Source organism: Vigna unguiculata, chromosome 3, assembly GCF_037176805.1.
Source record: "Vigna unguiculata cultivar grain cowpea cultivar isolate G323 ecotype 2 chromosome 3, ASM3717680v1, whole genome shotgun sequence".
Classification (NCBI taxonomy): Eukaryota; Viridiplantae; Streptophyta; class Magnoliopsida; order Fabales; family Fabaceae; genus Vigna; species Vigna unguiculata.
In genome coordinates this window covers 96,514-121,378 of record NC_140794.1, presented here as the reverse complement: position 1 = coordinate 121,378, position 24,865 = coordinate 96,514, and the positions used below count along the sequence as shown (strand labels likewise).

The window sequence follows — 24,865 nt, the reverse complement described above, 5'->3', positions numbered from 1 at the left end:
TTTAATATGATATTTAAAACTTAAATGTTCGAAACATGAAAGAAAAACTATAGCGAAAAGAAGTGAACGAGTCAAAGAAAAAAAAAACACATACAAAAGAACCTTTACAAGAAAAATGGCTTTTAGGAGTTTGTTATCTTTACCATCAATTCTTTTACCAGAACTTTCATTTATGATTATATATAGAGGATATTCAAATGTAAATTATTAGGTGGGTGTAAATTTAGTGGGTCAGTGTGAAACTACTTTCATTATTCTGAATTATAAAGTTTTTTTTCTGAATTTTTAATATAATTTTACTATTTAAACTTAGAGACTTTGTAAACTCATCCACTCATTTTAGATGACCTAAGCATTAAATGATACAGAAATAAGACTTTCTTTAATCTTTGATAGAGTTGAAAAGAAAGAAAAAAAAATAGATAAAAAATTGGTAAGAAGACAAGTCGTTTAATAACAGAAAAATATATTATTTTCAGGTAAGATCAGAATTATTTTTCAGTACGATATAGGTCAGATTAAAATACATAAATTCATTAATAATAATGAAAAAAAAATACAAATTTATTAAGTTGCATCAGCATTGATAAACTTTTCTATAAAATAGGCCGGATTTTCTATAAATAAACATATTTTTCTGATTTTATCTATTCTAAAAATAAACATATTTTTTATTTCTTTTATTCTAAAAATAAACAGTTTTCTTTTTCTGATAAAAAAGTCATTTACCTCTTAAAATTATATGTATTTTAAAAAACACTTATTTACTGTTTAAAACACTTTCCCACGACAAATTATGTTGAATACAGGAGGGAGGTTCATACTTTCTGAAAATTATTTAGTTCCTTTTTTTTAAGGAAAATACAGTTTTCATATTTTATTTTTAGTTTATTTCACCCAAATCATGTTGTACAAATAGAGGATTATCATAAACAAAATAAATAGATAAAAAATGTTTTACGCGTAATGATAATATAATAAAATATTTAAGTTGTACTATTTATATTGTTATTTTAAAATATTTATTTAATCAGAAACTATAAAACTATAATATAATTTAAAGATAAAACCTTTGTGGGTTCAACGTGAAAAATAATAAAATCAATGCTTGTAACGATATTTTATATCATACAAAAGATAATTGATGGAGTACTTAGTTACATCACAAAGACTTTTTTTTTTTTTCCGATTATTATTAGTAAATTTTTATATTGTGTGTGAATAAAGCATTTCAATAATATTAAGAAATTGAAATATAATGTATTTAAATTGTCTGTAATTAAATTTCCTTTATATTCTTAATAATTTGTTTAGATAAAAAAAATTAAAATATCTTACATTTTAATTTTTTGTTTCGATAAACAATTGAAATTTTTATAAGATAAAATTTCATTTTAAGAATATTTATTGCGGGCTTAATTATGTTTTGAATCCATGATAAATTTGGAAATGGACTCTAGGATTCACATGAGCCGAGCCGACTTGACTACCCAAATGAGCTGGTTTGACCTGACGACCAAAACGAGCTAGGTTGGCTGGAAAACCCCGACGGGTCCAACCCATCTTGGTCGTCGGGCCCGTCTGACCAGTCTTGGTTGGTGAGCTTGTCTGACCCATCTTGGTTGTTGGACTCGTCGGGCCCGTCTTGGTCATCGAGTCCGCTTAGCCTCGTCTGGATCGTCAGGCCCGCTCGATACGTGTGGGTCGTTGGACCCGTCCAATCTATTTGAGTCGTCTGACCCGTCTTGATCGTGGAACCCATCCAACCCTTCTTCGTCATTGAGCCATCCTGATCGTCGGACTCGTTCTTGTTTGTCGGCTTTATTTATTAACAAAATTTATTTATTAACTGCACAATATCAAAAAGTGTCTTTCCTTTTGTTTTACTTTCTTTGTGTCTTGAATCATCTAAATATATGTAAAGATTATAAAAAAACAGGTATTTAACATTAGTAAAATGCAATATCAAGTTTTCCAACTGATTGGAGGAAGATATTTCGGTAATGACAATTAAATAAACCAATTTTTCAGAAAAGACAATGATTGAGAGATAAGAGTCATGGAGTTCCTAAGATAACCAACCACCATAAGCCAATTCAGTATATTTCAATATTCAACCATTATTACACTACACTGTCACCTTCAACTATTTAGGCCAACATACTATACATCGGACCTTGATTGAGTATCTGATATTTTTTTCATTATTAATGACAGTAATCTTTCATTGGTCATTACGTATGATACACATCTTTTCTTTTCGTCTTTAATTGTTTAATTTCTTTTGATTTCCTATACGTTCTCCTTCTCAAAGTCTCTTCAATCACTGAATGAGTCTCTTCTATATGGCATAGGCAGAACGTAACTCCTTGGACAGATTCACAACATGCAGAACTTTGCCAAAAATATCATAATAAACAACTTTTGCATTCGTTTGTTCAAGCTCCACAGACATAAATCCTTGTCCATCATAGTAAAACTTTGCGCCATCTTTCCTATTGTTATCTGTGTCTCCTTTCCATGCCTTTGAACCTCCACCACTGGTTAAGAATTGGATTTGGCTGCAACCACACTCAATAATACCATCATATATTTACCATCATTTAGACCTGATTTAGTTAACAAACAAATATTATAAGTTAACACACACCTGCTTCTGCTAATTATGTGTTCCAAGCAATGGTCATGCCCATTAATGTACATATCCACATCATTTGCCTGCAATTTTTATTTTATCAGTTAAGGTTGCACACATTTAAAAATAGGTTTGTCTTTGAAATATATTTTGTCTGAATGACCTCAAGAATTGGCAGAAGCTGCCTTATGAGCTCTTGGGTGTCACCATGGTGTCCTATGCTTCTTATAGGATGATGCCCCACAACAATCTTCCAGTTGGCAGAAGAACCCTTTAAGGCTATTTCCAGATCCTACACAAAAAGAAAAGGGGAAAAATGTATTGGATTTGCTTTTTATCTTAATACGTTGTGATGATAAAGATTAAGAGATTTTACCTTTAAGAGCTTTGATAAATATTTCTCCCTTGGAAGCACTCCTCTCCAATCATACTTGTGGTCCTTCGGCTTAAGAAAATACTTGTCCACAAAAGGTGTTGTATCGACAAAGAAGAACTCAGCAATTTCTGCATAGTTTTTAAGATCAGCGTAATACTTAATGATTGCTATCCAAGATGAGAAGCCACCTTACCAGTATCAACTATGAAGGATCTTTTACAGATCCATCTGGGATCAATTTTCTGAAGGATTGGACTCAGTTGTGCTTCCACATCTCCCCTGTAGTCGTGGTTTCCCAACACTGAAACCAATGTCTATCACATTTAATGGACACAAGAATAATGGAAGATCTGGCTAAGAATTTTTGCTTATACATCAATAGTTGGTGTTTCTGAACTCACCATTATACCACTGCTTTTGGAGGCTCTTGGCAGTGTAGATTTTTGAGAAGGAAAGTTCAAAAGCGGGGTCGTTTATACCAGTCAATCCATCGTCGTAGAAATTGTCTCCAGTGGATATCACAAAGTCGATATTTAACTTTTCTGCAACTCTTCCCATCTGACATATCACATACACAAAGAGCAGAGAGAGTTCCATTTCATGACCATTAGTTTAACCAATTACAAATACAAAAGCCATGCGTCAAACGAGCAAGTAAAAGGATTCACAAAGATGATATGCTTAGTTCCAAATCCTACATATAGTAATATTGGAACACAGAATATAGTTAAGGATTCACAAAGAATGCATGTAACAAGAACCTGAGCAGCAACTTCTGATTGGTTGTACGTTCCTTTCCTTCCCCAGTCTCCAATGACAACAAGACTAAGTGAGCCATCAGCTTTGACAGGGTGGTGTAGGCGTTGGAGAAGAGCTGATACGTTCAGAGAACACAGACTAATGAAAGCCATTATCCATACACCCAAACCAGCCATGTTTTTGTGTGTGTGGGTGTTTTCAACTCTTTACTTGTGGGACAATTTATGTAAGAAAAAAAAAAGATTCTCGCATCTTAAGAGCATATCCAACATCACAAAATAGTAGAATTGTGTGACTTAACATGATGTCGTGTACGAACTTCCCGTATATTGGTTGAACGGTGAAACTACATAAAAACTGCTTTAAAGTTTTAACAGTATTTTAAGCAACTCCCGCTGAAACAGAAGATGCTTAAGCGTTTTTGTCAAAGTAGCGTAGATAACTTATACGTTCCAATGACACTTTGGCACGGCATGCATAATTGTGAAATCAGACAAGGGAAGAAAAGTAAGTGGATACTAACAATAGGTGTCATTGGACCCACATATCAGTTTGTGCACCTTCTTTGCAACTTCCTACCTCCTCACCTATTGCTAAAATCCACTTTGTGCAACATTTGGTATTCAGATGGCCACAACATATTTAAGGAAAATTCCCAACTCATAATATATATCCAAAGTGTAAAATTAAGATGGTTTTGGACCATATTCTATTTAAGTTCATTGAGTCTTTTAGATATCTGTCGTGTTGTTCATCATTACTCCCCTTAAAAGATTACATTCGCAAGTGAATTTCCTTTTGTACCATCACATGGGGTTTCGGTGTTCTTGCAGTTCTCAAATTTCCAAATTATTTCCCTTATTTGTCTTTGAAACGTTCTCCAGAAGGTGTTAAAACATGGTCGTATTTTAATGGTGGCGTATAAGACGACAGTGGATATTGGATATCACCCACGTATGCTTCCATTATCCACAATTCTTATCTACATAATCAATGGATTCAGGACTCTTAGAAATGTTGGATAACTTTATAAATTTAACCAAGTTTATAAACCACATTCCTGATAACAATTCAATTATTATATGATTGATTCGGTGATGTTGGAGTGAAGGCCTTCGACAATTATACGATTCCATCACTGCGGTGAATGAATCACAATGGAAAAATGGGAGTTGAGCCATCATATTTTCATTTTTGTTACATACTCAAGCATGATGACATCAAGGATTGGTTTTGAATTTGATCTCAACCAATTTGGTCGGTCTTCGTTCTAGAATCTCGACGTCAAAATTGTAGCTCTGAACTTTACGAGGAAGAATGTAGCTGTTTTGAAGAAGCCAGTCTGTGCAAAACGTTGCCAAAAACATCATAGAACTCAATGGTGGCATCAGTCTGAGTCAATTTAACGGACATGAAGCCTTGTCCATCATAGAAGAAATTTAGGCCTCTTCGATTCATTGGTTTAATGTCTCCTCTCCAAGCCTTTGACCCTGCCCCGCTAGTCAGGAACTGAATGGGGCTGCAAACAAGTTCCTTTATCAGATAAATTCATTACTTTGGATTCGTTCCTTCTATAATATGAATTCATTCAGTTTTACCTCTCTGTGTCACTGATGTGTTCAAGACAATGATCATGCCCATTCATGTAAAAATCAATATTATTTGCCTGAAATTTGAAATTAAAATCAGCCCAGTTGGTTAGAGAACAAGGATCATGTTCAGTTCTTAGCTTTTAGTTACCTGAAGGATCGGGAGCAGCTTCTCTATAAGTTCTTGAGTATCACCGTGATGTCCAACACTTCTAATGGCATGGTGACCAACAACAATCTTCCATTTTGCTGTTGACTCCCCCAGTGCCAACTCTAGATCCTGAAACATAATGATTCAAAACATTATTTTTAATCAAATGGTTGGTTTTTTTCAATAAAAAAAGTAACGAATCGTGTATCATACCTTGAGTAAGTTGTTAACATAAGGTTTCTGTGGTCCAATGCCACGCCAATCGTACTTGTGTTCCTGTGGTTCAGCGAAGTATTCTTGAACAAAAGGAGTGGTGTCTACAAAGAAAATCTCAACCAGCTCTGTAGAAGAACTACATCAGATTACTGCAATGGTTTTAATCCCTCGAAGATAAACCCGAAAGAAGCAAGACAATACCTGAATCTACAATAAATGATCTGAGGCAGAGCCATCTACTATCCATTCCTCTAAGGACAGGACTCAGTTGGGCCTCTGCATCACCCCTGTAGTCGTGGTTGCCTAACACTGCATCCACCATGATACAAAAGTTTATGCATACCATATGATAAGATCTACTAGATACACTCTGCACTCTAATGTAACTCCTTTATCGTGGTCATCATTATGTGTTTAGAAAATTACCGCTATACCACTGCTTCTGCAGGCTTTTTGCTGTGTAGATTTTGGTAAACGACTCTTCAAAGGCGTTATCGAGTTCATTGATTAGTCCATTGTCATAGAAGTTGTCCCCAGTGGAAACTACAAAGTCGATATCGAGTTTCTCTCCAACCTTTCCCATCTGCATGTTCATTTTCAGACATAAACATCACATTGAAAAACCAGTTAAGTAATGCGTTTACAACACCTAAATCTTTGGGAACATAGGATGAATGGGTGGTGTATTTGCATGAAAAACATAAAAAGAAACCTGGAAAGCGACTTGTGATTGGTTGTAAGAGCCTCTCCTGCCCCAGTCACCGAGCACCAAGAAGCTAAGAGAACCATCATGTCTAGAAGGGTGTGGAAATCTCTGGAGTTGTGCAGATGCAGAAAGAACACAGAGGACATAGGTGATGATGAGGGAGAAGAGAAAGGAGATGGACATGGTGAGTGTGGTTGGAACACCAGAAGAAGCGAAAGTTTCTGACTTTAAGAAAAGGTTTTGTGGGATAAAGATGGTTAAAATGTAGTATGTGGAGGCAACAACAACGTGAAACTTGAGAGTAACGATGGAGAGAGACGTTGAAGGAAATAGAAAAGAAAAAGATGTGGAAGAAGCACAGTGGAAGTTGATGGATGTATCCAATGGTATTGAAGGAAGTGGGTGGTGTTATATTCGAATATGCGATGATGCAAGAGGGAACGAATAAGCATGAAAGAACAGAATATTCGAAACCCCATCATAAGAGAAAGGCATATGAGGCAGAATATTCGGATGCTATGCTCTGTTGCTGCTGCTCCTCCTTCCAACTCCATTTTTTCCTTCAGTGCTACTAGGGGAAAAAAACAAAAAAACCACGTCACAATCCAAAATTATAATACTTAATTATATTTATTTATTTTTTAATTTATAATTTTAATATATATTATTATAGTGTTATTAAAGAAAATTCTCAAAAAAAGTGTGTTTTTCTTCTTCATTCACTCCACATTTCCAAATCATTGTAATTAGATTTCATTAACTTTTAAGTGCATGAAAAAATTGATTATTTTTAATTGAGTTATTAAATTTTGTTAGTGTATTCAGTATTTAAAAATTTTCTATTATTAATTGGATGACGTGTTTGTTATTTTAATTCTTTACTTTATTTGATTGTATTTACATGTTATTATGGTTAACATCATAAAGTGATCTTTATTATTAGATGAGGATAAACTAAAAAAAAATCTAAAATTCATAAAAAGACATTTTCAACTCATGTTTATCCAAAATTCAAAATTTTAATTAATATAGCATGATGCGTGTTAATTAATTGAGAAGCATACCAATTGTACTGCATTTTGTTTTAATCAATTCGACTTCCAACTCGTGCTACCAAAAGAATAATATATTATTGTACTCGAAATATCCACAACTTCACCTCATTTGCTATTTTTTATTTTTATTTTCTTAAAACAGTCTCTCTCTTTTTGTTTTAAATATTAGAATTATAATATTTCTATTTTCAAAATGATACGAGTCATAAAAGCTAATATTTTATTGCACAAATTAAAATACTTCTAATTTAGTGCAAGTAAGTAAATCACTCAATTCAACTTGATGAGTCATTTAATGAATTTTTGTTGCTCCAGTTCAACTAGTACTTTGAATAACCTAACAAACTATTTTGATCCGTTTGAAAACATAAAGAATAAATAAAAATTAGTTTTAAATAAAAAATATTGAATATTTAAATCGTATCGATGAAACTAATTTTGATTTTAGATTTAATTATTTGATATATAAATTATAATGTATATATTTTAACACGGTAATATTTCCTATAATGTTTTAAAATATAATTACTATTTTTATTAATTGAACAGGTCCAAAAGTCTACTAATCAATTCAACATAAATTTAGTTTGGTTGCAGATAATATGAGTTGAGTAAAGAATAATTTAATTCAATTTTTGCTAAAACAAAATCTATCATACCATTTATGAATTTATATTTCAAGTTAATCATCCGGTCAAATTCACTTCAACAATTATAAATAGAACTTTTGGAATAAAATTTTGCAATATGCTTTCCAAAATGTATGAAATTCATTTCAAAACGATATTTTCAATATAAAATTTTCAAATCAAACTTTTTAGAATATATGAAATACATTTCAAAAAGAATTATCTGAAATAAGATATATGAAATACATTTTGGAACAAGATTTTCAAGACATAAATTGTTAAACAAATTTTCCAAAATACATATGATACCTTATCGGACAAATTTTTAAAAACAAATTTCCAACCAAAAACACATTTTCATATGGCATGATGTATGTTCATCGATTGAGATGTATACCTATTTTTCATAATTCTAAGGTTTAGTTTTTGTTAGTTGGAGTTCACATGTTGTCTTATCAAGAGAGTAATATTTCAAACTTTAAGTGTTTATAACTCTATGTTACTTGTGGTTATCAATTTTTCCTAAGACAACCTACGTTTTTGCAAATTATTTTGATTGGTTGGAAAACATAAACGAATAAATCAAAAATAGTCTTAAATAACAAAATTAAGGCTTAAATACCGTTTTGGTCCTCATTTTCGTAGTGTTTGTTGCAGATGGTCCTCATTTTCACAGAATGTTTAAGATGGTCCTCATTTTCACAGGATGTTTAAAATGGTCCTCATTTTTACCGAATGTTTAGAATGGTCCTCATTTTCGCAATTCGTGTTTTATTTGATCCTTTTCTGTAACGCCATTTAAATCATTAACGGAACATTGTACAGGTGGCATGGTTTGTATTAAGGTGTGTTACGTGTACTATACATGTGGCTAATTAACGTTAATTCTTCAAGTTAGGGGAAATTTTGCAATTAGGGAAATTTCTTTATCTTCGTTAATGCTGAGGACTTCATACCACCAATCTGTTTCAGGAGATCCACCTATGAAGAAATATATCAATCCATCATCTTTCCAATCAATGGTGAAATCTTATGGGATAGAACTCCCTACCCTGACGTCCATCCACCACATAAGAGATAACACACAAATCAGCAAAGGAGGTCATAGAAAAAAATGTAGCATATGCCGTCAAATTGGACATAACAGGAACAATTGCCCAGATAAGCCTGTGGATGAGCAGACTGCACCAGAATCCTAAACTGCTGAGAATGCACCAACTGCTGAAACTCAAACAACTCAACCACCAAGGAATGAAGTGGAGAGTCAAGCAACACCACTACCAACACCAGAAGAACCATCTCAACAGTTTAGGATGAAATTACAAATTAGGAGGAGGCCATGATAGCAGCTACAAACGTCTTAGTTATTTTTTAAAATTTCTGATGTAGAATTCATTATTGATGTACTGCATTTTGACTTTTCTTAAACTTTGTTCAGTTTCACTTTTGCCAAACATTGATGTAGTGCATTTTGATGAGGATGAATTAATGTTATGAACTTAACTTCTTCCAGACTTATATCAATTTAATTTTTCCCAAACTTAAATCAATTTCACTTACTTCAATGCTCAGATTAAGATGTCATTTTGAACATGTTGGGACTAATATCAACATAATCAAACTAATTCATTCCTTCATTTAACAATAGTACAGAACATATTGGACTTTAAAATATTACACACAATAACAGTACGAATAATACAATAACAACTCAAGTGAACCCTATTACTAATTGCAGCCTCTTCTCAACAACCTTCAATGACTTCTCCAAATCATTAATCTGCCTCATTTGTGTCATGATGATGACATCCTTTTCATCAACACCACCATTTGAAAAAGTTGCAGCCCACATTATTGGAACCACCACTATGTAAATCAATAAATCAAAAATTAAAACCAATTTATTATTAACACAAAAATAAAAATAGATTGTACCCAAAATTTTCTACCAATATTCTTTGGAGTTCTTGTCATCCTCAAAGCAGCCATCTCTCTGCAACTACAAATTGGGGTTAATTCGTTTCTCGTTGAACCACCAATAGTGCACGAAGTGATACAACACAGTTGCCTCCAACAATTACAACCAGGGGTAAAGGAAGAAGATTGGGACCGTAACATACCTATACAATGGGATTGCAGGAAGAAGAAGATTGGAGCAATACCAATTGAGAATGCAGGAACAAGATTGCCAAAACTCACCAACTGCCCAAACATTCCCTACCAAAATCCTAGCTCACTTATTTATCCCCAAATATCTAATTAAGCCACATGTACAGTACACGTAATACACCCTAATACAAATCATGCCACATGTACAATGCTCCGTTAATGATTTAAACGACGTTACAGAAAAGGACTAAATAAAACACGAATTGCGAAAATGAGGACCATTCTAAACATTCGGTAAAAATGAGGACCATTTTAAACATTTTGTGAAGATGAGGACCATTTTAAACATTTTGTGAAGATGAGGACCATTCGCAACAAACACTACGAAAATGAGGACCAAAAAGATATTTAAGTCAAAAATTAAATATTTAAGTCATATCAGTGAAACTAATTTTTATTCTAGATTTAATTATTTGATATATAAATTATAATGTATATATTTTAACACGTTAATATTTCATTTACCGTTTTAAAATATAACTACTATTTTATTATTTGAATGGGTCCAAAAGTCTACTAATCAATCCGACATAAATGTATTTAGGTTGGAGATAACATGAGTTGAGTAAAGAATAATTTAATTCAATTTAGTCTAAAAAATTTAGCATACCATTTATTCATTTATGTATTTATTTTTCAAGTTAATCATCCAGTCAAACTCCTCTCAACAATTCTAAATACAAACTTTAGAAAAATATTTTAATAAGAAGTGTTTCAAAACGAAATTTTGGATAAATATTTTTTAAAACAAACTTTCTAAAACATATAAAATGTCTTTTAGAAAAAGTTTTCCGAAACAAATTTTCCAAAATATATAGAATGCATTTTAGAATAGAATTTTCAAAAGAAACCCTTAAATGGAATAGACTTTCTGAAAGAAACTTTCAATCAAAAATACCTTTTAACTTTATTCTCTCATTTTTATTTATTTATTTTCTCTGAAAGAGTGAACTGAATGGCGAAAGTGGCGGTGAGATGATGTAGTGAAAAAAATATTTTAGTCATATTTTGATTTTGCTTAAAGTATTGTGCAGTCAGTAATGATAGAAGTGTAAGAAGAAAAAGGCCCATTTTATGCCGTGTGAATCTTGAAGCATTAGCCCAATAAACAACCCCGAATATCTCGTGGAGAGATTATATAGCTTACGATTCAACATCTTTCTGAAAATTAACTTCAAAGCTATGTGTGTTCAAAATATTCAAACTCTATTGTATATTTCCAGACAAGCAGAACAAGTTTAAATTATATTAATGTAATTCCTTGATTCATCTAATTATTATTTTAAGTTCAAGAATTGGGTCAATCACAATTTCAAAACCCATTCCTTGTATTTAGAAATATCAGATAATGACTCAAAACATATTACCTAAAATCTAAGTCAAACATCAAAATATACGTGATCAAATCATGTCAAGGTTAAGAAAAATCAAACTATTAACGTTGAACAATAGAATATCACATATACAAAAGTTCTAAATTGAGCTACTCATGGTTCGCTAAGAACTTTTATCAGAGGGTTTGTTACCAGAAAACTTGAATTTTTTAATATTAATATAATAATTTTTGTCAAGTAAAAAAAATTTACATTATAGAGTACGTGTTAATATATGAGTATTGTATTACACACACCAATCCTTTATACGTGCATTGGTGATGAGATGACAAGCAAATACACGATGAAACCAAATACGTGTACAAAATAGTTACAAAGTAGAACATGCTAACTACATCAACACAGAAAATACCTGCTCACATATTCAACGTCATACGCTGAATTTATTACCAAAAACATGGTTGAACATTGTGGTCTACTGATTGGGACCCAAGAGTAAGAGAAGAAAAGCCCTGTAGTGGCTAGATGTTTCTGAGTGGACTGCGTCGTTCAGCGTCTTCTTGTATTTCTTTAAGTATTCTGCTTTGATGTATTGTAAATCAATCTCAGCTCTTGTTACAATCACCCTTATAAGTCTTGTGTCATCAGTCCCCAAACCTTTCATGGCCTTGCGCAACATCTACACGGTGCAAAACCTCAATTTAAACCAAATCTCATTGTCTTGGCAGTTACAAATTTCAACAAGTTCACTTTCTGCTTACAGAATCAACTACTACAAAATCACCAACAAGTTAGAGAAAGAAGAATTGTTGATGCATAATACATTTATAAGTCCTGCTAAATGGGGTTAGGATCCTCTCTGCAGTATAAAAATCAATGTCAGCCTTCTGAACAAAGTAACTGACATTCCACACTGTGTGTGCATTGATTTTTACCCTTGATAGGCTCATGAATGACCCTGCCAAAGCCTACAATGTCTGAACTCCATGAAGATATATAGTAAATGATCATCTTCGTTCAAGTTTCTAACATTTTCAACTGTATAATTAATTTGTTTCAAGAACTCATTGCTAATGTTGCTTACAGACTTTTCAACGAAAAAACATCTTAACAATAAGTATAACATAATCAATCATCTTATCTTGCACCAGTTTTCACTTGATTCTCACCATCATCCTTGTTTCTTACAAAATGAGGAGTTATCATCGAATGAAAACATTGTGATCGCCTTCCAAGTATAATGGCAATATACGAGAAGCAACTACACAAAATTCAAATACCTTAGCAAAATACTTCGCAGGATTCGCAGAAAATTGAAGAATTGTCAAAAGTGAGAGAGCAAAATTTCCTGATGTTTCCTTCTTTATTGCCTGTACATATTCAACTAGGATAAGCACAAGAAAAACGACATTGGGAGAGAGTACATTCAAAGGAAACAAAAAATGGTAAAGATACCTTTTTCAAGGAGTGTCCATACATGCTATCGTAATAATGATCTACAGCAGTTAAATGTGCTGCACTCCGTTCACTAAATATTTGCACAAAAGTTTTCTCATCAGTTCCCAGCCTCTTCTCCCCTGCTTTGTAGAGAACCTTTGCATCCATCTCAGCTATCTCTCTATTTACCTCAGGGCCTTCATGACGCGGTATGGTTAAATATGCAAGCAACATCTGCATCAAGAAATTTGCATAGATATATAGTCACACGTTTTGTTTGAATATCTTACAAGGAACTGAGATGTGCTTAGTGTAGAGAATAAAAGGAATGAAGCAGAACTTTTACATCAGATGTGACAAATGACAAACAACTGAACAGGGTTTCCCTCAAGAGACATGCAATGAAACACACTAGCATATTTGAATTAATGGATATACCGGAAATAGAGTTAATTAAGAACTAAGTTTTCTATCTAATACTGAATTACTTTGCTCCTTTTCTCATGGATGTAGGTCTTTAAGATCAAACCATGTATATCCTGTATTCATTTTTGTTTATTTTCCCTTGTTTAATTGTTTTGATTTAATTTCTGTTCCCGGTTTTGTCGTTCTTGTAGTTGGGTGCTTTTGTTCGTTTCTTGACAAGTTGCAGGCTAACCCGATGTCATAACTGGACCCTTGCCTCAAATGATTTGGTAAAAGCCATTCATCTGTAAATTTCTGTGTAGACTAGAAAGACCATAATCATATGGAGTCTTAAATGGAAATATCCACCGATGATTTCAGAAATATACTACTACACTTCTGATGAACATCTGAGTCACATTGCAGTTTTAATTTCTTTTGCATCAAGGCTGCTTAGGAATCAAAAGAGCACATGACTTCAAAATCCAACTGAAAGAAATCTCAATATGACTAACTCCTGATAGCGAAATAGAGACAAGGAGAAGAATATTCACCTTTTTATGATCCCCGGAGGCGTATCTTTCAATTTCATGCTCCAGATAAACCCCAAATTTAGTGTAGTAAACCTGTCTTAAATATTGCAGCTGGGAAGAACTTCGCGAACATAATACTTCAGTGGTGGCTTCAAGATTTTCCGCAGTCAGGCATTGCTTGAGGATAAGGGCATCACGCCCAGCTGGGTCATGCATCCAAAGCAAAACTGCTGTCTAGGAAGCCATAAAACATAGGCCAAATAAAAAACGGTTGGAAACGAAACACACGCACACACAGTCTATAATGTTCTAATAAGAATAAAAGTACCTCCAATTTGCCAGAAAGCTCAGAAGCTAAGCGTTTGAGAAGGTCCGAGGAATACATTGCCCTGAATTCATGTTGGATGTAGGCACGCTGCGTGGAATCTCGATGAGCAAGTATATTGATGACAACGCTAGTGTCACATCCAAATCCTGCAAAACCAATGAATCAGCACAAAAAAAAAATGGTTCCCACGACAATCTGAACATGATAGGGAACAAGTAATTTGGATCTGGTAAGAAATTATGTGCAGTAATTGTATGTGTGTTATGAGCATGCATGCGTAATTAATTGAGCGAATTGTGCGCCTGATTAATCGAGTGAATTAATGTAACATCGTGGGGCATGAGAGAAGAAAAGAAAAAAAAAACATGAGAGAGAAAAGGTAGGACCTTTGAAAGCGGTATAAAGAGCTATGGCGTCGTCTCTGGGGGAAGGAGGAACAGGGGGTACATTCAAGGTCGCCATCTTATGTATCTACGTACGATTGTTTGTTGAATCCCAACACAAACTTTGTTTTTCTTTCAAACGCAGACCGAAAGAGCAGAAGGGGATCGGTTTTTGAATGATTAATCACCTAATTCACCACTTCTCTTACCGATCAATCCTCATCAAATAAATAATCTTAAATATTAACTTTGACGCAACCACTGCAAGGACAAAGTCTTAGGATTCAAAACAATGACAACCAGGAGTCAATTCACATTTCTTTATTTTACATTCGTACCAAAAGGGGTGATGTGTATTTTGGATTGATGCGTAATTTGGATTCCTCTTTTGGGCACCTTCTAGTATTTTCCCAGAGGCTCCATTTCATTTTAAAAATGTTTTTCTGACAACATATAGGAAAAATAGAAAATAGTATTCAGACACAGACACCGATAAAATATATAAAGGGATGTCATTTAATATGTATATAATTTTTTAGTTTATTTTATATTTTTTAATAATTGACACTCTGTAGCAAATTCGTCAAACAATGAGACACTTGGAAAGATAAGTATTCACTCACATTACTTGGACCAATTGACAACAAGTTAATAAGAGGAAATCAATTCTACAACATAATGCTTACTTACATCCACGTTTTTTTGTATAATACTTTTATTCAATGAGGATGACAGCAACATGTTTTATTCATATGCGTCTCATAGTCTATAAATTTATTATATTGACCCAGGTTCTATGATAATATCATATAAACTTAACTTTTAAATTTGGTTATTTTTCAAAAGATAGACAAATAATACACACATCCTAAATTATTTTATTTCTTCCAATTTAAATAACATAATACGTATATTTAAATATATTATTTTTCATTAATAGAATGCAAAATTATCCAATAGCAAATCATATAACAATAAACTTTGTACACAATACAATATTTGCATTGATGGGGTTTTTTTATTATTTTTCAATCTTTTATTATAAATATATAGTTTTAATATGTCATAAATGCATGACAATGTTACTTCTTTTTAGTTTTTTAAAACAACAAAATTATGAATATGTTTCATAAAGAATTAAATACATTCCTTAAGAGATAACCTATGGTTTACATTTCACGATTGTTATTATATTTTAATAAATAAATTCACTAGAAAAACTTACTTCTTATAAATTACAAAATAATTAAAGTACATCCTAAATATAAATTTTTATTTAATCTATAATTAATTATTACAAAACTATAAGCTTTTCCATTAATACTTTATTTATTACGATTATTAAACTTTGTAACATTATTTATGATTTTACTTTATATATTAACGTAATTATATTACAAACATTATAAATTAAAAATATATTTTAAGAAGTTGGAATTGAATTATATTAATACATTTCTGAAACTGTAGTATGGATTTTAAAAGTATATCGAGACACAGAGAGAGACAGAGAGTAATGGATAAAAGGTTTAGAAAATGGTAAGAGAAGAGAGGGCGGTTGAGGGTGATCCGAAAAAGGTGTTGACTGCATCCAAAGGGGCGGTGAGAGAAGAAGCATTGGTGGGACAGGGACAAAAAAGGGAAGAAGATGTTATTGAAGGCGTGAAGTAATATTTTTCGCCGCATACCATCCACGTGTCGTGTGGTGAGAGACACAGGTGGGTGTGGTTATGGAATTCCCCACATGTTAGGGTGACCACCCCCACGGCACCTTCTGGAACAATCCACTTTCAGCAACGTTCTACGTCCTGTGTCCTGTGCTACGCTACCATCCCAAGATCCCTTTCTTTTATATACTAAATAAATAACACTCATCCATTCTCCTTCTTCTTCATCTGCTAAATTTGGGTGCGTACTAATTCGGGGAATCGGATATTGAATTTTGAATCTGGTGTGGGTGAATTTGATCGCGTTGTTCTTCATCGAGGATAGGATAGGACAGGAAGCAGGGGAAGATTAGGAAGCATCGGCAATGGCAACGGCAATGGCATGTGAGGGCGTGTCTTGCAGGGGGAACCAGGCCTCCACCTTGATCTTGACGTCCGGAGCCAGCGGCAGAATCCGCGCCCTCTTTTCCCTCCGAGCACTCAAGGCCCTCCTTGCCTTCTTTAACGCTGTCGTTTTGCTCCTTCTCTTTCCCTTCCGCAAAGGGACCCTCCTCTCCTCCCGACTCGCATGGAAGAGCGCCGCTGCTTCTACCTCTTCCACCGCCAGGAGGGCTCTCGCCATTCGGAGACTCATGGACGACGCCGACGCCGATCCTACCTCTTTGAGGGACTACCGCCTCATCGCTTCCTCCAGGGGTGACACTATTTTCACCCAGTCTTGGATTCCCCGCTCCCCTAACAATACCATCAGGTTACACCTTCTCTCCTCTCTTTTCCCTTACCACAATCTGCTTCCTCTTAATTCATTCTTTCTTAACCATTTCTTCATTCTGCAGGGGAGTTGTTTTTCTTATGCATGGACTTAATGAACACAGGTATCCAATCCCTATTCATCATACCTCTCCCTTTTTTTTTATTTTTTTAAATAATTACTCCTCATCCTCACCCTTTTTTTTTTCTCACAGTGGCAGATACACTGACTTTGCCAAGCAGCTTAATGCTAATGGTTTCAAGGTTTACGCCATGGATTGGCTTGGTAAGTTTTCTTCACAATTTTCATTACGAGTCAATTTTCCAACATTTTACTCCCTACCACCAACTTTAAACCACCAGTTTAAAAATTTAACTCTATACGCGACAAATGGTTTCTGTCGATGTTCCTAATTCGGACTAAACACATCAACATCACACTCCCTCTCTATTATTATTATTAACATTCACTGCATTATGAACAGTCCGGTTTCTTTTTTATTTTATTTTTCTCGTTGTTGCCCTGTTGCTGCCCTGTTGCTATATAACAGTGGCCGATTCAGTTCAGAGGTTGTCTTTAGAAAATTAATGATAACTGTCGTCGCGCATTTTCTTATTAATCTGCAAAATGCGTAGAGCAAAACGTGAGACGGAATTGGAAGTGTCCGGCTGATTAAAATGTCAAGTTTCTCTCTCAACTCTGCAAATATACGCGTTTTTTTATTAACAATTTAACTTTTATGTAGATTGAACATTTCTGTAAATTAATTGGATTCTTATTCTTGTGTAGTTTTTTAAGAGGCCTCTTATCGGCTTGGAATATGCCCAAGTTGTCTTTTCTTTACAAGAGCTTGGAATATGTAAAGTTCCCTAGTGCTGTTTTAAACGATAAAACAATACAAGGGCCTGATTTGAAAATTTATTTGTCTGGTTCTTTCTGGGCCCTCGGAGGATTTTCCTTTTTTTAGTTATTAAATCAAGCATGTACGGGGTTCGTACATTACGTTGCAACTTGTCAGAATATGATAGTGTTATATACGGTAGAATGTTTGTTTTTCATCTCCTCGGTATTTGCTCAACTCTCATGTTTATGTTCTGTTTACATCTATAGGTCACGGTGGAAGTGATGGGTTACATGGTTATGTCCATTCTCTTGATGATGCCGTGTCTGATATGGTACGTTTCTAAACTGCGTTCTACCGAAGTTTTGACAATGCATAGATAAATGGTGGTGTGATTTATGTTTTGAGTATACATGGTGGTGGGCAGCAGTTTCATGAGAGACACGATGGGAGGAGTAATATAGAATTTGTTTTCTGATTGGAAGTACACTGAAAGAATTTTTAACATTTTGATAAACAGAAAACATTTTTGGACAAGGTTCTAAATGAAAATCCTGGACTCCCATGTTTCTGCTTTGGACACTCAACGGGAGCAGCCATTACTCTTAAGGTAGTACTTTCTTTAATACAAGAAGATTGTTGCAGTAACTAGTAAAAGGGGAAAAGCTCAAGAAGTATAAATGATTTAACTTTTTATTTCTATCTTAATTGTAGGCTCTGCTTGATCCGAAGTTTGAAGCTCGCATAGCTGGTGCCGTATTGACATCCCCTGCAGTTGGTGTTGCCCCTGCTCATCCTGTTTTGCTGGTGAGCACACATGTCTTGTTGACGTCTTCGTTTTATACCTGAATGCATAAAACATGTGAGATTTGGCATATTCATGTTCGTGTGGTCTTCATTGTAGGTACTTGCTCCAATAGCTTCTTTTGTGCTGCCAACATATCAATGTAGTTCTGCATACAAGAAGGGTTCGGTAGTGTCTAGAGACCCGGAGGCTCTAATTGCTAAATACTCTGATCCATTAGTATGTACTGGACCTCTTAGAGTACGAACTGGTTATGAGATTCTCAGAATTACAACCTACTTGCAGAAAAATCTAAAAAAATTAAGAGTTCCATTTTTTGTTCTCCATGGCACTGCTGATTCCGTAACTGATCCCGTTGCTTCTCAAAAATTCTACGTAGAAGCCTCTTCAACTGACAAGAGTATCAAACTATACGACGGCTTCTTACATGACCTTCTCTTTGAACCAGAACGAGACGCTATCACACAGGATATAATTCAATGGCTGAACAGTAGAGTATGAGGTTAAATGAGTAGTGGTGTGAGTGAAAATGTCGAGAAAATTTTCAACCATTGAAAATTGAAGAAGCACCTTGTCTGAATGGATAATTTCTGGTTCTTTGTAGAAGAAAGTAAATTGATGCTGAAGCTACATAAATCCAGGCATTCTTTTATGTTAAAATCCTAAAGCCATCTGTGAGCATCCTTTAGTTAGGACATTATTTATTACTATTTTCTCCGATCCGGTTGTGGTTGTTGTCGTGGAGCACCGTGAGTTTAATTAGGCATAATTTGTGGGTCATTTTTGTCCATAGGAAAATTCTGTACCTTTTTCTTTTTCCTGTCCCGAGCATCGTGCCCACCAATAGTGTGCCAGTGCATGGACTCTTGAATTTCATCAATAAAGTTTTATCTCAAAATTTATCTCAAAAAGGTCCATTTCCATCAACATCAAATTTTTACAAATATTATTTAACATTTCATCTTTTCTTCACAACTTTTTACAAATCCTTTCTTCTTTGGTATTTTTTACAAGACTATATATCATTGAATTTCTTTTTCAAAATTGATTTTTTGTTTTTTAGTTAATTTTATTTTTAGTCCTAATTTCTTTTAGCAATTATTTAATTGTTAAAAAACAAAAACATAAATATTAAATTTATGTTTTTTAAATTTCAAAAATTCAAAATTAATTTTGACACTTTTAACCAGTACATAACAAATAATAAATAGTTCGTAACACATTTTATTTTAATAAATTATTTTCACTCTTGGTGGTGGTAACACATTTTACAATTGATGGTGCTATGCGATAAAGAAGAAAAAAAATCATTAAGTTTCTGAAAAAAAAATAATTATTATAATACTCATTTTATTTTAATATAATTTCATCAATGAATTTTTTTATATTTTAAATAATAACTCACATTTTAACATGATTTACACTAATAATATTTTATTTTAAATTATTTTATAAATGCTATGATCAAATTATAATTTTTATCACTTAAAATATTCTTTTAATCTACGAAACCAATTACATAACTAATAATCTATTACAAACTTTTCTCTTATTTTATTTTATTTCACGTCATCTTCTTTTTAATCTAAACAGATCTACTTTAACCTATATTTTTCCTCAAATCCACTAATTTCCACCAAGACACTCTTCCCCAATTAATGAATACATGTATTTGGAGGGTACGAGTAGCTGTTACTTAGTACTTTATACATGCAATATTTCTAATACTAATATTAGTTTTTTAAGTCGAACCGTGATAGTATATTATGAGAGAATATTATGAGGTGGTGCACCTATCCTTGTTAGATTGGGCCAAAGCCCATTGTTTATGGTGATTGGATTTTCAACATTTGTTGGCATGCCTACATACAGTCTGGAAGGAATAACATCGTGTTCATTTTGTCAATCACTGATTTGATGACGCTACCGTCCAATCTCATTTGGATCATACTTGTCAAGTGTATTTGGATGTTACATAAGTAAGATAAAAATTGTCAGTGTTTGATGAATATTAAATTAAGAAAATTACAAAAATCCACATAAGTTGATTTGTTGAAAACGCTTTTGCCTGCCTAGAAAAGATGACATAGAATAAACATTAATGAGAATGGAGAAATGTTATATCACAGATATAACAAATGTTTTAATATTTAATCCTGATAAAGGTTTTAAATTTTAATCAAATTTATTGAATTATATATATTTATATATTATACTTTTTACTTTTAAAAATGTAAATTGAGGAGACTAAGTTACATAATATTTATGATGGTAAGATATGAATTAACCATATATGTCACATAAGTGTAAAAAACATCACTTGCGATCACAAGTGATATCAGTGTATATGTTTCTCTCACTTTCATCGTGATCTCCAAAAATAACATTCTTCTTCGCAGAGGTTCTCCACAAGTTTTCAAGACCCCAACTATTCTCTGAGGAAATTAACTCATGTTTTCAAACTCAAATTATTCATACAAACCATAATGAAAACCTAAGAATGTCCTTAAAAAATAAATTGAGATAATAGTCAGCCTAATTTCCGTACTGCAGTCTTCCAACAAGATACTTGAGTATTTCATTTCTTAAGTACTAAATGAGGTTTTTTGTAGATTGGATGACATGAAAGTAAGGAAACAAAGTGTTGTGTGTGTCTTAATATTTTAAAATTATGACTTACTCTTTAACTCAACAAGTATAAAGACAGAAAGAGTTATTATCTGTTTACACATGTGAAAATTAATCAAATTTTACATTCAATATATACCATTTATAGAGTACAAATTTAATTAATCCAACACTTGGAATTTCACATTATCATGTATACAATTTAACTTGACCATATAATTTAATTTTAATGTATAATGTATTTAAAAATATGTAAATAAAAACTTAAATTATGTGAATGTGTGCCTGTGCGTTCATATTATCATAGAAATCAATAATTTGATTGATTAGATTTGTTTGTTTTATAAAATGTTATAAAAAATATAATTATTTTAACTAATTTTTGACCTAATAATGTATGTGTGTGTGAGTATATAAGTAGGAGGGTTAATTAATCATGTAACAGAAAGATTAAAGAGTAAATAAATTTAGATTGTGTTTGTAGTTAGGTTAGGGTGAAGAGAAAATGAAGATGAAAAATGAAGAGTGGTGATAAAAAGTGGAGGTAATTAAAGAGAAAAAAGAAAAATACAAGAAGTGCAGAGAGTGAAAGTGATGAGATGAAAGTGTTACAGTGTTAATGGGTGAGGGAGGAGATGTTTCCTGTGGAAGCAGAAGCAGATGCAGAAGAAGAGGAAGAAGAGTTCTTATGGTTATGCATCCAAACTTTGAAGACTTGTCTACTAACTCCAATGCTTCTGCAGAACCTCTCGATCTCATCATCCAGATCCTTCCTCTGAAGCTTCCAACCAAGTTTCTCCGCAAACGCCAGCATCTTCTCCTTCTGATCTGTGCTGAATTTCGACCTGAACCGCTTCTTACTCCCTCCCTCGCCACCGTAATCCATCCCTCCAGGACTCTCCGGACCCACCGGGTACTTCACTTTCCGGTGGAAGTTCCGGTGGCAACCGCAGGCCGCGCATTGCAACCCCCCTCCATCCACCGTGAACTCCCCGCACCCGTCGGTGGCGTAGCTTCCGAGGCTGGCTGCATGGTTTCTCAAACACTCTCTGTAGACGCTCTTCCACTTCTCGCCAGATCCTCCTTCCATTTTTTTTTTCTCTCTTGCTGCTACGAAGCGCAGAGTGCATAAACTATATAACCCAACACCTTTGTTCGCATCTGCAATGACTACTATAGTCATCCTTGGATACCATAATTACAGTGTCTCCCCTTCTACGGACACGTACTCACTATTGCCAACTTCCACACTATATATCTACATACGCATGTCAATCTTATCTATCCTCATCAACAACATCCACATCACCCACTGTTACCAAGTAAACACAAGCAACAAAACATCCTGTTAACATAATGTTTTCAAGCTGTGACTAAACCCTAATTCTAACAAACATAAAAACATGCATAATGTATTGTAATTGTTCTATTTATCCAAAAATATATACATATATTATCCAAGTGGGTCTATATAAAGGTAAACACTTTATTGACACATATATATACTTTTAACATGGTATGTGATATTAAATGGAGCAGTAATTTAGAGCCCTTGCAAGGGACATGAGCGTCTATCCAAGGAAATGAGGAAAGGTTCGGGCAGAGGGACCCTCAGCAGTATGGGCTCTGTCCAATAATTCACTTCGGAATGCAGAAAACAAAAACTTGGGAATTTCATTATTTCTTCTCTCTACATTACACATACAGACACACCCCTTTTTTTGTACTTTTCTACTACTCACACTCATCGATTTCTCTTCTCAATAAAATATAAACCAATGTTATTCATGTCAAACCATCGCCTCCTGGATCCATTGTTGTTATTTAAAAATTTGCATACGTATAAAGAGAGAAAACTTTGTGCACTCCGAAAAAGTCATCAGAACATACGTGTAGCAAGGTGAAAAGAGTAGGTGGTAAGAAGTTAAAAACAAATATTAGTGACATGGGAAAATGAATTTATAGAAAAGTTATGAAGTTAAGATATGGTTTTGGAAATTTATAATATATAAGATGAAAAAAAATGAGTGGGTGGGAAATTGAGAAGCAAAAGATGCATTCACTTGATGTGTTGGAAAACAATAATGGTTGGTTCAGTAGCTTTTGGGAACCATTTTGCTTTGCTTCCTTTTCTCCACTCAGTGTCCAGTCACTGTACAGTGCCAATCCCATGCCCACAAACCCACACACACAAACACATTTATCACTTTAGTTTACTACTTTCTTTCCCTTTTTTTTTTTTTGTTAAGGCTGCAACAACCAAAATATGCTTCCTACCCTACCTCCCTCCATCTTTCTCTTATGCATACTTACCATTTTATTAATTACCCTAAACCTGAACCTAATCACCAACAAATTTAGGTTTTGATTTCAATGACCTTTCTCTGTGCATCAATGTGAAACCCATACTTATTCAATGGTGAGAATTGTAATCAGTGGTCAATATCAATGAAGATATAACTTCAATAAAAGAACTTCAACTCATTGCTTCATTACCAAACATGGTTGCTCCCATTGTTACTCATCAACAAGTTGTTTATGCTGCTCTTATTATGCCAAAACTTCACCTCATTTTGATCTTTTTCTTTACCATAAACTACGATATTCTCTTAAAATGGCACATTGATTCTGATTGAGGGCTTGTCAATACAAAACAATCAACGCACGGGTTTTGCTTATTCCTTGGGAAATCTCAAACTTTGGAAAAGTAAGAAATAGATTATTGTCTCAGGTTCCTTTGTTCAAGCAGAGCATGAGAGTCTTAAGACACTTTGTGAACTACAATGGTTGTTGTATTTTATGTCATTACCTATTCTTTAACCATTAGGACTTAATAACAATATATGGGGTTAATTATATGAAATTTTCATCACACTTATTCTTCACATCAGGAACACGTATAATTGAGTAGAATGATACAATAAATTTAAATTTCTAATTTTTTTTTTTAATTTTAGAAATTAAAATAATCAATAATTATAATTTTAAATAGTAATTGGAGGTTAAATAGCTAGTTGGGAAATGATGTTCAATATAATGTGACAGACTTTTGCATAAGCCTGTCACATTGGCAAAATTTAGGTAAGGTTGACATTAAATTAATCTGAGAAGTGCAGTGCATGCAAATAGACTTAAATATAAAATTGCACCTAAAAAATAATTTGTAACCAACGAAAAAGTGTTTGAATGAATAATTGATATGGGAGAGGTTGACACTTACATCATGTAAGTGCTAGATCCAACAAAAAGATCATAGAATCATTTTGATTGCATTGGTAATCAAAGCTTTTGCATGTTAAAGTGAAGACCTTTTTTATTCACATTATTTCGTTAAAAGAACGTCACGCAGCGTACTTCACCTCAATTTATATCATTTAGAAAAAACTTAAACGTGTTTTAACTATATAGTTAAATATAATAGTTTTATTTAGTATTCATTGTTAATTCTGATTGTTTAGTGTTGACAAC

General features: G+C 33.4%; 5 protein-coding genes across 5 annotated transcripts; 1 reads left to right on the top strand and 4 right to left on the bottom strand.

Annotated features, from left to right (window-relative positions):
• Nucleotides 1–2,074: 2,074 nt before the first annotated feature.
• Nucleotides 2,075–4,074, bottom strand: LOC114178130 (purple acid phosphatase 3-like). Its single transcript, XM_028063857.2, has 7 exons — nt 3,773–4,074; nt 3,413–3,569; nt 3,205–3,312; nt 3,012–3,139; nt 2,799–2,927; nt 2,651–2,718; nt 2,075–2,561 (listed from the first exon to the last, which is right to left on the bottom strand). The coding sequence occupies exons 1-7, from the start codon at nt 3,944–3,946 to the stop codon at nt 2,342–2,344; spliced, it is 984 nt and encodes a 327-aa protein (XP_027919658.1). The 5' UTR covers nt 3,947–4,074; the 3' UTR covers nt 2,075–2,341.
• Nucleotides 4,075–4,776: 702 nt separating this feature from the next.
• On the bottom strand, nt 4,777–6,839 carry LOC114178131 (purple acid phosphatase 17-like). The gene is made up of 7 exons (XM_028063859.1): nt 6,439–6,839; nt 6,153–6,309; nt 5,928–6,035; nt 5,724–5,851; nt 5,511–5,639; nt 5,369–5,436; nt 4,777–5,289 (listed from the first exon to the last, which is right to left on the bottom strand). Exons 1-7 carry the CDS (start codon nt 6,613–6,615, stop codon nt 5,076–5,078), a joined length of 981 nt encoding a protein of 326 aa, XP_027919660.1. The 5' UTR covers nt 6,616–6,839; the 3' UTR covers nt 4,777–5,075.
• A 5,007-nt stretch (nt 6,840–11,846) lies between these two features.
• Nucleotides 11,847–14,990, bottom strand: LOC114175833 (annexin D5-like). Its single transcript, XM_028060650.2, has 6 exons — nt 14,709–14,990; nt 14,323–14,468; nt 14,016–14,228; nt 13,075–13,290; nt 12,900–12,989; nt 11,847–12,298 (listed from the first exon to the last, which is right to left on the bottom strand). The coding sequence occupies exons 1-6, from the start codon at nt 14,782–14,784 to the stop codon at nt 12,095–12,097; spliced, it is 945 nt and encodes a 314-aa protein (XP_027916451.1). The 5' UTR covers nt 14,785–14,990; the 3' UTR covers nt 11,847–12,094.
• Nucleotides 14,991–16,599: 1,609 nt separating this feature from the next.
• On the top strand, nt 16,600–19,567 carry LOC114176908 (alpha/beta-Hydrolases superfamily protein). Its single transcript, XM_028062104.2, has 7 exons — nt 16,600–17,123; nt 17,209–17,247; nt 17,338–17,408; nt 18,234–18,298; nt 18,485–18,574; nt 18,679–18,771; nt 18,869–19,567. The coding sequence occupies exons 1-7, from the start codon at nt 16,738–16,740 to the stop codon at nt 19,268–19,270; spliced, it is 1,146 nt and encodes a 381-aa protein (XP_027917905.1). The 5' UTR covers nt 16,600–16,737; the 3' UTR covers nt 19,271–19,567.
• Nucleotides 19,568–21,923: 2,356 nt separating this feature from the next.
• LOC114179405 (zinc-finger homeodomain protein 11-like) lies at nt 21,924–22,636 on the bottom strand. Its single transcript, XM_028065740.2, has one exon. It carries the CDS (start codon nt 22,578–22,580, stop codon nt 22,014–22,016), a length of 567 nt encoding a protein of 188 aa, XP_027921541.1. The 5' UTR covers nt 22,581–22,636; the 3' UTR covers nt 21,924–22,013.
• Nucleotides 22,637–24,865: the final 2,229 nt, after the last annotated feature.